The sequence below is a fragment of the Marmota monax genome, unplaced genomic scaffold (assembly GCF_021218885.2).
Source record: "Marmota monax isolate L192 unplaced genomic scaffold, Marmota_monax_Labrador192_F-V1.1 WCK01_AAM20220418_F8-fsc00265, whole genome shotgun sequence".
Lineage (NCBI taxonomy): Eukaryota > Metazoa > Chordata > Mammalia > Rodentia > Sciuridae > Marmota > Marmota monax.
The window spans coordinates 1,195,040-1,207,266 of NW_026694808.1; the positions used below are offsets into that span (position 1 = coordinate 1,195,040).

Below are 12,227 nucleotides of genomic sequence, written 5' to 3' on the forward strand. Positions count from 1 at the left end.
GAATATATTGGTGGCTGTGGATTTCTGAAGCAAAAGAGACCTGTTGGCCCTTCCTTCCAACTGTGGTGGGAAGTGGTGGAGTTTGGGAAGATGGCTGTGGTGTGTCAGGGGATATTCTGTCCTAGGCATGGAGCTCTCCATGGAGGCACTAGAGCCACTGGATCATGAGAAAGTAATATAAAGCCACTTGTCATATTTCCTAGGTTCCAGTGAGCCTTGAGATCCATGGGTTACCCTAGGATAGAGAGGTACCCCAAGTGAAGGTAACTCAAGATTGGTTTTGTTCCTCCAGAATGTAGGCTAGAGTCAGCTACAGCTAAAGGAAGGAAAATAAAGACAGTAATATTTTGCACACTTGGGTTGGTAGCTACAAATCTGTATCAACAATAGAAGAGTGTAGTTGTCCTTCTGAAAGTTGTTTCATAGTCTGTTTGGCCATTGACTTTAAATTCAGCATTTACCATGCAATATGTGTTTACAAGTTTAGTTTAGCCTATACCCTAGAGGTGATCAACATAACTAGGACCCATGTGAGAAGTGACTTTACTGGTTAATTGGTACCTAAAATTTTGTTATCAATATCAAAGGCTTCTTAATCTGCATAAAAGATACTAAGTTGTTTACCTATTTTTCCTGTAATGATTGATTCTGAAGATTTAGTATTAGAAATATTGTGTAGGTCACCACCATTCCTACCTTAAGGGGGCAGAAGAATGTGGCAGATTAGGAGTGCAGATTTGGTGACCAGATGTCTCTGGGTCCTCTGTTGTCCCCCACTGTCACCTGGTCTGAACAGAGGCTGGGCTGGGCAGGTCCTGGTTTTAGCATATCATTACATCTGCTTTTGAGTGTGAGTTAGGCAAAAGGTCAGGAAAAGAAAGTTCCTGGTAATCTTGATAGTATAAATCATTGCTGGCTTGGAAGACTTTTGTTTAAATCTTGTTTTCACCGAAAAACACTGACTGTTTTACAGTACCTTGCCTGATGGCAGATTTGGAATGAGACCTTTAGATCTCATGTAATTCTAATCATGGAAGGCTACCAAAGAACATGACATTAGGCAAGTGGCCAACTATGCAGAAATCTTACTACAGGAGAGCTGTTCCTAAACCCCGGTTCTAACACTGCCCTTTTTCTAGCCCCAGAATACCATTGCTAAGCAGCCTTATCCATATGCAGGCTCCTCCTCCACGAGAATGATGAATAAAGAGGAGTGGAATTGGAACAGGACCCTAGGAAAGCACAAATAAGAACTTGCCGGAAGCTCTGACTTGATTTGGACTTCAGCTTGGTGGCCAAACTTTTGCTGTGTCACTAATGGCTAAAGTCCTGCCTCACACCCCAAGTTCAATTTCTCATGGACTGTCTAGTGTCCTTGAACCTTGAATGTTGGCTGTAGTTCCTACTGAAAATCTCATTCCCAGGCCATTGAATTGCTTCCTGCCTGTCTGTAGGGACTTGGAGATCAGATTCTAAACAGGGTCACATGGCCAGCCAAGCCCCTAATTGGAGCACTCCCTTATGCAGTCAGGTACCTGCATTTCTGCCAGCTGCCTGGAGCTAGGCCCCTGTGTTCTTCAATCTCACAGGGTTTGAGGATTGAATGAATTAATGCATAATTTTACTTATAGTAACTAGAACTTTTAGGTGGCTGTACCTAGTGGAAAGAAATTAGGTCTCTGGGGATTGTGCCTTTATAGAAGATATTGGAATGCCAGTCCCTTCTTGTCCCTCTTTTTTCTTTCAAGCTGCCATGAGGTAAACCATTACATGCTTCTACCATAGGGTACTGTGCCACCCCAGTCCCAAAGAAACAGAGCTAAGAGACTATGGACTAAATCTCTGAAACTATGAGCTAAAATAAAACTCCCCTCCATGTAAGTTGATTATCTCAGGCATTTTGTCAGAGTGATGGAAATCTGACAAACACATCCTAGATTGCCTGGGTAAGCCTTAAATGCAATCACATATTTATGCAAAAGACTCTGGAGGATAAGATATATGAAGAAAAAGAGGAGACTTCGTGTGACCATGGAGGCAGAGATTGGTCTGATGTGGCCAGAAGCCAAGGAACATCTGGAGCCACCAAAGGATGGAACAAGTAAGGAACAGATTCTCCAATGGAACCTTCAGAGGTAGTTCAGCCCTGCCAGCACCTCAATTCAGAGTTCTGGCCTCCAGAACTTTGAGAGATTAAATTTCTGTTGTCTTAAGTAACCTAGCTTGTGGTATTTTGTTGTAATAGCCAACAGAAACTAATATACATGGCATAGAGTAAGCATTGTTTTATTAGGTGATTCATTCTAAAAATGTGTATGTCTATTTAAATGAGATTGTTAATAACCATACTTCAGAAGTATTGTTCTCATTCAAGAAATCAGGCATCATTCTGGGTGCACAAAAGGAGTGTTTGGGAGAGGGAAAACTGGATAGGCTATAGAGAGAATCAGTGAGGAGTCTGAAGCATTTGATTTCCACAGGTAACATTGCAATTATACTAATATTAAAAAATATATAAAATGCAACATGGTAAAAAGAACTTTAGTAGTCCAAATTGGTTTATTACTAACCAAGGCATTAGTGGTTACATGTCTCTCCTTCAATCCAGTTTCTTTAAATGGGTAAACACTTTGATCACACAGGGATATATGATCCTATTTGGAATTTTAGACAAGTTGTTGACCCCTACATAGCTTGGAATTCCCCCAGTTATTTCTGAGTTTTGATCTGGTCATATTTTTTCAACTCAAGGAAAATATAACTATACCACTGGGAGGATGTATTCAAGAGCAATGCCTGAGATTTTGTGTTTTGGACAGTCTGCAGCCCAACCTGAGGTTCCTGAAGTCTATGCCAAGAGTCCTGTCGAGATGCTGCTGTACCTCAGAAGGCTGTGGAGAAGAGGCCAGACACTAGGAAATGTGGCTGTCAAACACTGAGAAACAAAAGTGTGGTCAGTTACTTTTACTCCTGGCTCCTTCAGATCCTCAAAACTGCCCCAACCCTAGGGTATCATAATGTACATCTCTCTTGGGAGGTTTCTTAGATTCTGATCTTGTAGAAACCATGATGATTCTTTCTTCTTGCTCTCTACTATCCAACATGATAATCACTAGCCACATGTGACTATTTATATGTCAATTAAAGTTCGGTTCTTTAGCTACACTGGACATATTCCAAATACCCATGAGCCATTGGCTAAAGACTACCATATCGGACAATGGATATAGAATATTTATATCATTCCAAGAATTAAAGTAATGAGCAATGACATTCTAGCTATCCAGAATGTAAGTTGAAAGTGTCACATCTGTGGAGAGATCAGCTAGGGAACTTGTACCTAAGGGCACTTACTCTCATGATTTTCAACCAATGAACCACTGTGGTGACTGTCTAAAGACACATACATATTTTAAAAAAGCATAACGTACTTTGTGGAAATTCTATGCATTTTTAAAAAGTAATCATGTCACTTTTAGTCTCTCTTTTGGAGGATGTTATTTATTGTAAGACATCATTTTTTATTAAATACACTGTAATACAAGAGACTTTCCATGTCAGGTTGAGAGAAGCTGGTCACATGATTTACAAACAAAACTTTTTTTTTTTAAACACTGTATTCAGGTGTCACTTTGAAATCAGCCAAGATGCAGTGGGTTTTAATAAAGCAATGGACCTCAAAACAGATTGCAAAACAAGAACCAGTAACTATTGGCACAGAGACATCACATTTAAAGGAAATAAACCAAATGAAAAGAGAGTTCCAAATACCAGGTCACCATTAAAGGGGAAATATATCTGCAGAGAGATATTGAAATGAGTGTATCTATGGCCCGAATATATACAAACATCTCTCCAGATACAGAAGCGAATGCAGAGCGTCCACATCTCTAGGCAGATTTGTAAGTCATAGTAATGATCAAGGAATGCAGGGAGCAATATTTCACCATAATTTGGTTATTTGTCGAGGGATTACATATTTAAGATCCACATTTAATTCAAAGACCTTGTATTTAAAACATTTCCAGCAGTTTTATACATTTTTAAAGCAATAGTAAGATATACAAGCTGCAAGATGTAGGCCTTTACGCTGTATTTCATTTTCTCCGTTTCACCGCCATTCAAACACATGGCCACTGGCAGCTTTTATTATCCTTACTCTAATATATTGAACGTTCAGCCAACCTTCACTCAGGATCATATTTATTAATGCACAGACCAAAGAAATAAAATAAACAAAGACCTGGCCTAGAACGCATAGACTCAAAAATGACATTCCCATCTCGTCTCCTGAGACGTATGTTAAGATGGCAAAATAGTTGCTTGGTTGTTGTGAGATTCACAGTGTTTTACCTTTGCTTCTGTTTGTGATGAATGGAGCAAAACTATATAAATAAATACATAAATAAATAAATACATAAATAAATAAAAGCCAAAGGAAAAGAAGGGGGGATGCAGAAATTAAGGATATTCAAGAACCTTTGCCTCAAGCAGCAGTGATTCATTCCAGCCCTGATAACAACAAAATATCCCTTCCTGCGCTGTCATTTTAAGCTATGAATTCTTCTCACTCCCAGTTCCTTAGAATAACATTGAAATTCATGTACTAGCTATCACAACCTGAGTCTCTACATTCCATAATACATTGTGAAGAAACGGGCTTTAATTGCTCACTTAGACATTTGGGGAGTTGGGTCACTAGCCATTCCTCTTAGGAGACTTCCTGTAATAGTAATATAGGGCCAAACCAAGATTAAGACTGAAAATAAAAGTTCTCAGATAAGGAGGGAAAAATAGGAGAAAAAGAATGGGGGATCAAGATGATCAAGTGTATATGAACGTATAGACAGTCCTTTTTTAAAATTAGACACAATGTTATTGGTGTTATAGGCTGTCCAATTTGCAAAAAGAAAGGTTAGGGGGGAAAAGGCCTATTCTTGATCAGGAATCATGTTGCCATGATGCTTTACAAAGGACAGCACTCTCCACGGCTGCTTGGTCCATTTACACTCAGATGTGGGAGTTCCTAAGAGAGTCTTGGATGTCTTGCCATTGGCATTCATGACAGGGGTCTCCCAACATTACACTTTACATCTGGAATGCTTGGACTCTGACATAACTGTGAAAAGGTCACAGTGGGACAAAGTGAGCATAATACAAATGTGCAAAAAGACAAAAAATTTAATTTTCCTTTCCTGGACTTTTATAAAAGGAGATCTGTTTCAATCTGCATTTTCCTTTAAAAAAGAGCCAGAGAAAGGATTCAATGCAGTGGGATGGCTTTTTTTCAGTTGTTTTGGGAAGCACATTATCTTAAATATGTCTTCCACCCATGCGGTACTGCACAAAGTTTAGAAGTGCGATGTAGTCCCACCCACATGGAGAATGGAAGCATTAACTGCAACATGACATTAAAAAGTTTTGGTTATTTAGCAGATTTTAAGCAAATTATTCATACTGCACCCTACTATAGTTATCTCTATTATGATGTGCCTATATATTTATACATAAACACACAAACACACTATGTATGTGCATTTGTATATGTATAAATCCAGTATTTATAACACATATATAAATACATGAAAATATCACAGGTAGTGCTGATGTGAACACATGTATAATATGAATTCTGATATAATTCTTGATAGCATAGTTCCAAGTGTTTTCTAAATAAGCCTGATTATGACATTGGTTCAGTGTACAAAGATTAAGCTGAAGCTAAGAGCATGATCATACATCACAATGTCTCAGATGTTTGCCATCTCTTGTATGAACAAAATTCGTAACTTCATATCCTGATTCATGAATTAGTTAGCGTGCTTTCTTTTCTGAACTGTTTGTTGGTATATTAGTATTTCTAGTGGACAGCATCATGGACTTATAAAGTCAGAGTAGTTGGATGAAGGCCTGTTGGTGCCACAAGCTAGACAGGAGACCTCAGTATGCCTCTGAGCTTCTCTGAGTCTCAATTTCCTCACCTACAAAAAAAACAGGAATAATTTGCAAACACATACAAAAAGTGTTTGGAAAACTAACACACTTTGTAAGTGGAAATGACTGTCAGACTTGGTTTGAGTTAAAGAATTAGGTTTGTCACTGCTATAATTATAGTTTTTAACATATCCGATGGTAGGCCATATTTGGTGACCAGTACATTTCAGAATCAGGATGCTGCTTTTCTAAAAATTTGAAGACCATAAGAAAGTGTGTTATAGAGGAATAATGATGAATACTTTAAGATATTCTGTAGCTCATCAACTATTTTTAAAACAATCTGATGTTCTTTCAATGTGAGACATCTCTGAAATAAGCACATACTCTTGAGACAACAGAGGAAATAATAATAACAAGCAGTATAAATAACTATAAAACTTCATACTTGCATAGAACCTTTTGTTTCAAGACCTTGAGGGACTTGTCAGAAGGTGTGAAGATTTTTTTTTTTTTGCTTTTATTCCTTCATAAGAAAACACAAAAAATTGAATGGAATGTTTCCATCTTTTCATCTGTTTTAAACAAATCTTAGCTATAAAACTACACAGCCCTCCTTGAATTTGATCTCTTAAAGTACTATCTCCATTGCTCTCTGTTAAAATAAAATAAATAATTTGCAGATTTTTCTCTCAGAGCAGCTGGCCAGACACACAGAGTGACAAACCTTTGTAGGTTTTCAGGTCATTGCTGATGGAATCTAGAAGAGTTTGTACAAATCTGCCCCTTCCTTACTGCTTCACAGAGTTCCACAGTATTTTAACAGTACCACAGGCCCTTGACATGATATATACACACATGTATATATCATGGAGATATGGCTTTCATTATATTAATTTTGTATTCTGGAGGGGTTTGTTTTCACTAACAAAGAGAACAAACAACTCAACTCCCATATTTCATAGGCCAGCACAGAACCCAAAGGGCTGAAAGGCTCATCTTGTTCAACCCCCTCACTTGACCACAGATGCTACTGGATTTCCTTTTGTTCTCTGATAATTTACACTTTTGAAGTTTTTGAGCACTGGCTTTCAAAGCCTATAATGGAAAACAAGGTGCTCTAGTAATTAACGGGCACAAGTGAAACCTAAACAGAGCTCTTGCACCTTCAGAAACAACAACTAAATAAAACAACCTAAAATGAATTAAAATCACTCCCTTTCAATCTGGCTTGTGATATAAAGATGTCAAGTTTAGCAAAATTCCCCTCACAGAGGGTAGCAAGTTTTCTTGAGGAACAGAAATAATTTTCTCCCTTGGTATAACTGACTATCCAAATAACTGTAAATTTCTATTTAAATTTACACTCTCTTTGCAAAACCAATAACTGTGCCCAGAAGCATACCTCCAATGCTCCGTCTGGGCGCAGCCTCCCATTGGCATTCTGTGCCAAATGTTTTAATTTTACATTTTTTTTTTAATGGAGTGAAGAAAACAAAACAGCATACTGACAATGGAATACATTTGGAATGAAACCACTCTCCCAACCAGAGCCCAGAGCAAGAGACATTGCCTGTGTACACTGAACATGAATGTGTGTGATGTCCCCAGGTGAGGTTTCCTTTCCCTCCAGGATGGATTCTGCCCATCCCACAATCCCGTGGGTTCAACGTGGATGAAGATATCCAGGCTTCAGGGTCCATATTGGGTAAAACCCATTACCACCAGCCATACAGCACAGAGACATTTATTCTCAGCTAATGAACTCCATTAGCTTCCCTTAATTGATATGATATACCTTTTACGGATCTGCTCTACCTACCAGGGGCACGATGTCTGGAGCGGTAGTTTCTGCACACAAGGTATTAATCGACGAAGACCATGCACAATTTTGCTTGCACAGTTAAAAGGACAGGTGGGAGTGAAGGGCGGGGTCAGAGGGAGGTGCTATCTGAAAAGTTCAATATAAGAGAAACTTGCCTCCAAATTGAGAGCTTGTCCTATCTTTTCCGAGTCCTTGGATTTCCCACCCGACCCTGAAATGATCTCTGGACAAGAATCCACCTCTTTTCAACTGAATTTGACAAAGGCTCAGTGGATAACACTTGAGAAACACACCAGTGCTATCACCGTGACCGAGACAAGACCGTCTGAGCGTATGATGTGCCACCTTGTGTACTATAGTAGCCATCTTTTCTCTCTACCACACACTAGTGTTTCTGGTGATGGGAAAAGACTAGTCCATGGCACAGAGTTCAACAGTCTTTTTTACTCCTCAAAAAGGTCCTCAGGGGAAGGTGCCGAAAACATTATTCCCAGCTGACAGTTGCTGGGGTTTTCCTAAGTAGGAACTGATGCCAGCTGATCCCAATGGTTGTCTTTGTTTCTCCCATACTGTGGTTTATAATAACAAATCTTCTCTCTCTCTGGTTTTAATCTCCCATAGATAAAGTTTTCCCAGATTGAACACAAGTTTTCCTCTTCATACTCAGGCTTAAACCATCCAAAAACAATAAGAATAGTAATAATAATAAATAAATAGAAGTGAATCCATAGAAACTCTTGATGTCTGTACAGCAGAAGTGACAAAGTTTAAGTCAGATATTTGTTTTCCCTTTTTTCATCCACATCAAAGGCAGGAATTCAACAAGGCATTGTTAGTTGTGGTGGGCAAACTGGAGTGTCTGCTGATATAACAAATTAGGTTTGTTAAGGCCTTTGTCTATGCAGAGTTAATAGTAATGCAGAAGCCAGATTTGATTAAAAAGAGAAGGTAAGATTGTGAAGCAGGGAAGACAAAAAAAAGCTAGAAAAGAAAAGGAAAAGGAAAAGAAAGGAACAAATCAAGGGAGATGGAAAGAGAGAAAGAGATAATGCCAAAAAGAAGTCAATACTGTGTCTGTGGATGGAGAAGTACACATCGCTTCCCTCTGAAAGCGTCTCGGAGTCTTGTTAATACTGTCAGAGTGCAGGACAGCAGTGTCATGGCATCCAGCGGCAGTTAGGAGATGTTCATCCTCTCGGCCCGTCTGAGGAGTGCATTGGGAAGGATCGGTCTGGGGAAAGGGCCTTAGCCTAGAATATCCAGGTAGACAGGAGATGCCTTGGCCAAGTTCTGAAGGAGGGTGTGGATGCCCTTGATGTTCTTCCTCATGTGGGGCTCTCGCTGCCAGCACCCCAGCATCAGCTCATACACCTCCTGGGGGCACGTGCGAGGTCGCTGCAGGACTCGGCCCTGAGTGATGCATTCTATCACCTGGATGGAAATCACAGGAAAAAAGCCATGCAGATGAAAGAAATGTCAGTGCCAAGAGGAGCCAAGGGAAGGCTCTTTTTAAAAAATTTTTAAAAGGGTTCACATATAATAAATGTACCTCTATCTGGCATAGAGCATAACTGATACATATCTACAATGTATAGTAATCAAATCAGGTAATTAGCATTCCCATCTTCTTAAACATTGATCGCATCTTTGTATTGGGAACCCTCAAAATACTCTTTTCCAGCTCTTCATAAAATTATATACTTAATATTATTTGCTGAAGATTATTTGATCATTCTCTACTTTTCATTATTATTCCCATTACCCATCTTCTCTCTGTTCTGTCTCCCCTCTATCCTTTCTAACCTCTTGTGAGATATGATTTTTTTTAAGGAGTCCAGTCATTTTTTTTTTCAGAAGGAAGGCAGCAATTAGTGCGGGTTGGTTTACATCATGATAAACTAGATTGGTTTATATCCATTTTTCATAAAACTGGTAGAGAAATGATTTATCTAGGAGGAATGCTCCTCAAGAGGGACTCATATAAATCCAAATCACTCTTATGTTAAGGTGCTGAGTGACAGGCTACAGAAATAAGCAGGCATATTGGATAATGGAATTGGCTTAAAAAGACAGACATGGATCTGAGAAAGATGGGAGAAACCTCATAAAGATGCCAACTTCTGTGTACGTGGGTTCCACATCTGTGGATTTAACCACTGCAGACCTAAAATATCTGGAAAAAAATCACATCTGTACTGAACATGCATATGCTTTTTTTCTTGGTATAATTCCCTAAACAATACAGTGTAACAACTCTTTACATTGCATTTGCATTGTATTAGTATTCTAAATAATCTAGAGATAACTTAAAATATATGGTAAGATGTGCATAGGTTATATGCAAATACTATATTCTACATAAGGGATTTGAGAATTCTAAATTTGGGTATTCATGGGAGGTCCTGGAACCAATTCCCCATGGATACCAAGGGATGACGATATTTGCAAAAGAAATCAAATAGGAAAATGAAATGGTTGAGTTTTTCACTAATAGTTAATGTTCTCGTGAAATGTGAAGAAAGGAAATAAATTTGCAACTTCATTGGAGCAAATTATAAATTATAAACAAAAGACCCAAAGTCTCACTGGAATGCTACATCTGCTATTTATTTATTACATGAGCAGCACAAAGTGATTCTTTAGTGCCATCATGGCATTTAGGTACACAGCAGGCTATTTGGGAAGTTCTGCCACTCCTAACCAGCCATGGAAGCCCATGCCCTGATTTCAGCCCAAGAGAAGGCCTCCATCCATCCAGGGGAATTTAGCCTGGGGAGGGGGGCTCTGGTGAGTCACTACACACCTCGTTGTTTGACAGCTGGTACCAGGGTTGTTTGCCGTAGGTGAAGATCTCCCACAACACGACGCCCAGGCTCCAGACATCACTTTCTGTGGTGAATTTCCTGTACATGATGCTCTCTGGAGGCATCCAGCGAATGGGCAGCATCGTGTGGCCACCGACCTGGCAGGAAAGGGACCAACAAAGACCATCAGTCACCCTGGAACCACATGTGGAGAGGAGTTGTGAGGAGACGTTTTTCTTTCTTTACTTGTTCTTATTAACTTTAATTGTTATAAACAGATAAGAGATATACAATTTCCTCAAGCAACAGAGCAAAAGGTGAAGAATGGTCAAAACATTTTTTTTTCAAATTATTTGCAATTATCTTTTTCTCAAAACCAGACAGGAGCAGAGATGATGATTAGGTGGATATTCAGCCTGCAAGAAAAAAACACATGCACTTTCTGTAAGGGGATAGCTCAATCTTCTAACTAGCAAGATAACTTTGAAGGCTGAGGATATTAGCTAAGTGGTAGAGCATTTGCCTAGCATGCAGAAGGCCCTCATTCAAACCCCATCCTGAAAAAAAGAAAGAAAGAAAGGAAAACAAACAAGATAACTTTGATCAGGACAAAAAATAAAAGTTCCTGCCTTCCAAATGACCTATCAGTGTCTGTTCTTCCTGGACAAGAACGAGGCTCTCTTCCACTAGAGGTATAACGTTGTGCACAGTGTTGACTAAAACATCCTCATCACAGTCTACTAGTGGCCAAGATGTTTCCCATTTTACACAAGGTGACTGAGGTGCAGGTTGCTTGTTGACAGGGAGATTTTTGGATTTCCCACTTCATGGAAAAAAGTAAAGAATTTCATTTTCAGGCTTGTAGCACATTAGGGTTGTCTGATTTTAAAACCCTGAACTGATTCCTGCACAATAGCCTGTGGCCTGTATGTCCTCTTTCTCACCCTGAACCCACTTCCCAGTATCGCCAGCTTCAGGACAGCTGATAATTGATGGCAGGTGGGGGGAGTTATGCTACAGCAGGAATCAGGCCTCAGTGACAACTCTCAGCCCCCAAGTTTTTAGAGTAATGACACATCGAGTTTCTGCCCATTTCTAATTCTCAATATCCATTCATGACCCATTATAAGAAGAAAATAAACAGTGCTTAAAAAATGCGCTTGTACCCCTGCTCAAGGAGCTGAAGTGTCAAAGACATCCAATAAGCTTAGTAATTTCAAATGATGCTCTTAGTATCCAAGAAAGCATGACAGTGTGAAAGGAGGAGTTCCCACCCCATTCTCCATACAATGGGTCCAAATGATAAGGAGAGACATAACCTACTGTCTAGGGTTAAGGTGGCCCATATTTTTCTGTTCAGCTCTTAATAAACCTAAAGCTCACAAAGGCCAAGTTGCCTTCTTATCAGTGTGTTTGCTTTGTTCCTTCTTCCCCTAACAGCAGTGGGATTCAACGTTCAGTGGGCACATGCTTTTTCTGTGGACCCACCTGGCATATCTGCAGGTAGTGACAACAATTCCCCGTAGGGCCAGTATTCAAACTGTGACCAGCATGACACAGGCACTGACCAACCACAAACGATGTGGGCAGTGAATATCCTTTCTGTTCATGGCTGTTAACTCTGAGTGCCCAGGACTTTGGCAAAGGGAAGCTGTGCATGTATG

General features: G+C 39.6%; 1 protein-coding gene across 4 annotated transcripts in view; it reads right to left on the reverse strand.

Moving 5' to 3' along the window:
* Positions 1-3,473: 3,473 nt before the first annotated feature.
* Positions 3,474-12,227, reverse strand: part of Ntrk2 (neurotrophic receptor tyrosine kinase 2) — a 362,470-nt gene continuing 353,716 nt past the window's right edge. For all 4 annotated transcript variants that reach the window (XM_058573106.1, XM_058573107.1, XM_058573105.1 and 1 more), the window contains 2 exons: positions 10,563-10,721; positions 3,474-9,190 (listed from right to left, as the gene is read on the reverse strand). In XM_058573106.1, coding sequence (XP_058429089.1) covers positions 9,005-9,190; positions 10,563-10,721 — 345 coding nt within the window. In that variant the 3' untranslated portion in view covers positions 3,474-9,004. The remainder of the gene's footprint in view (positions 9,191-10,562; positions 10,722-12,227) is intronic.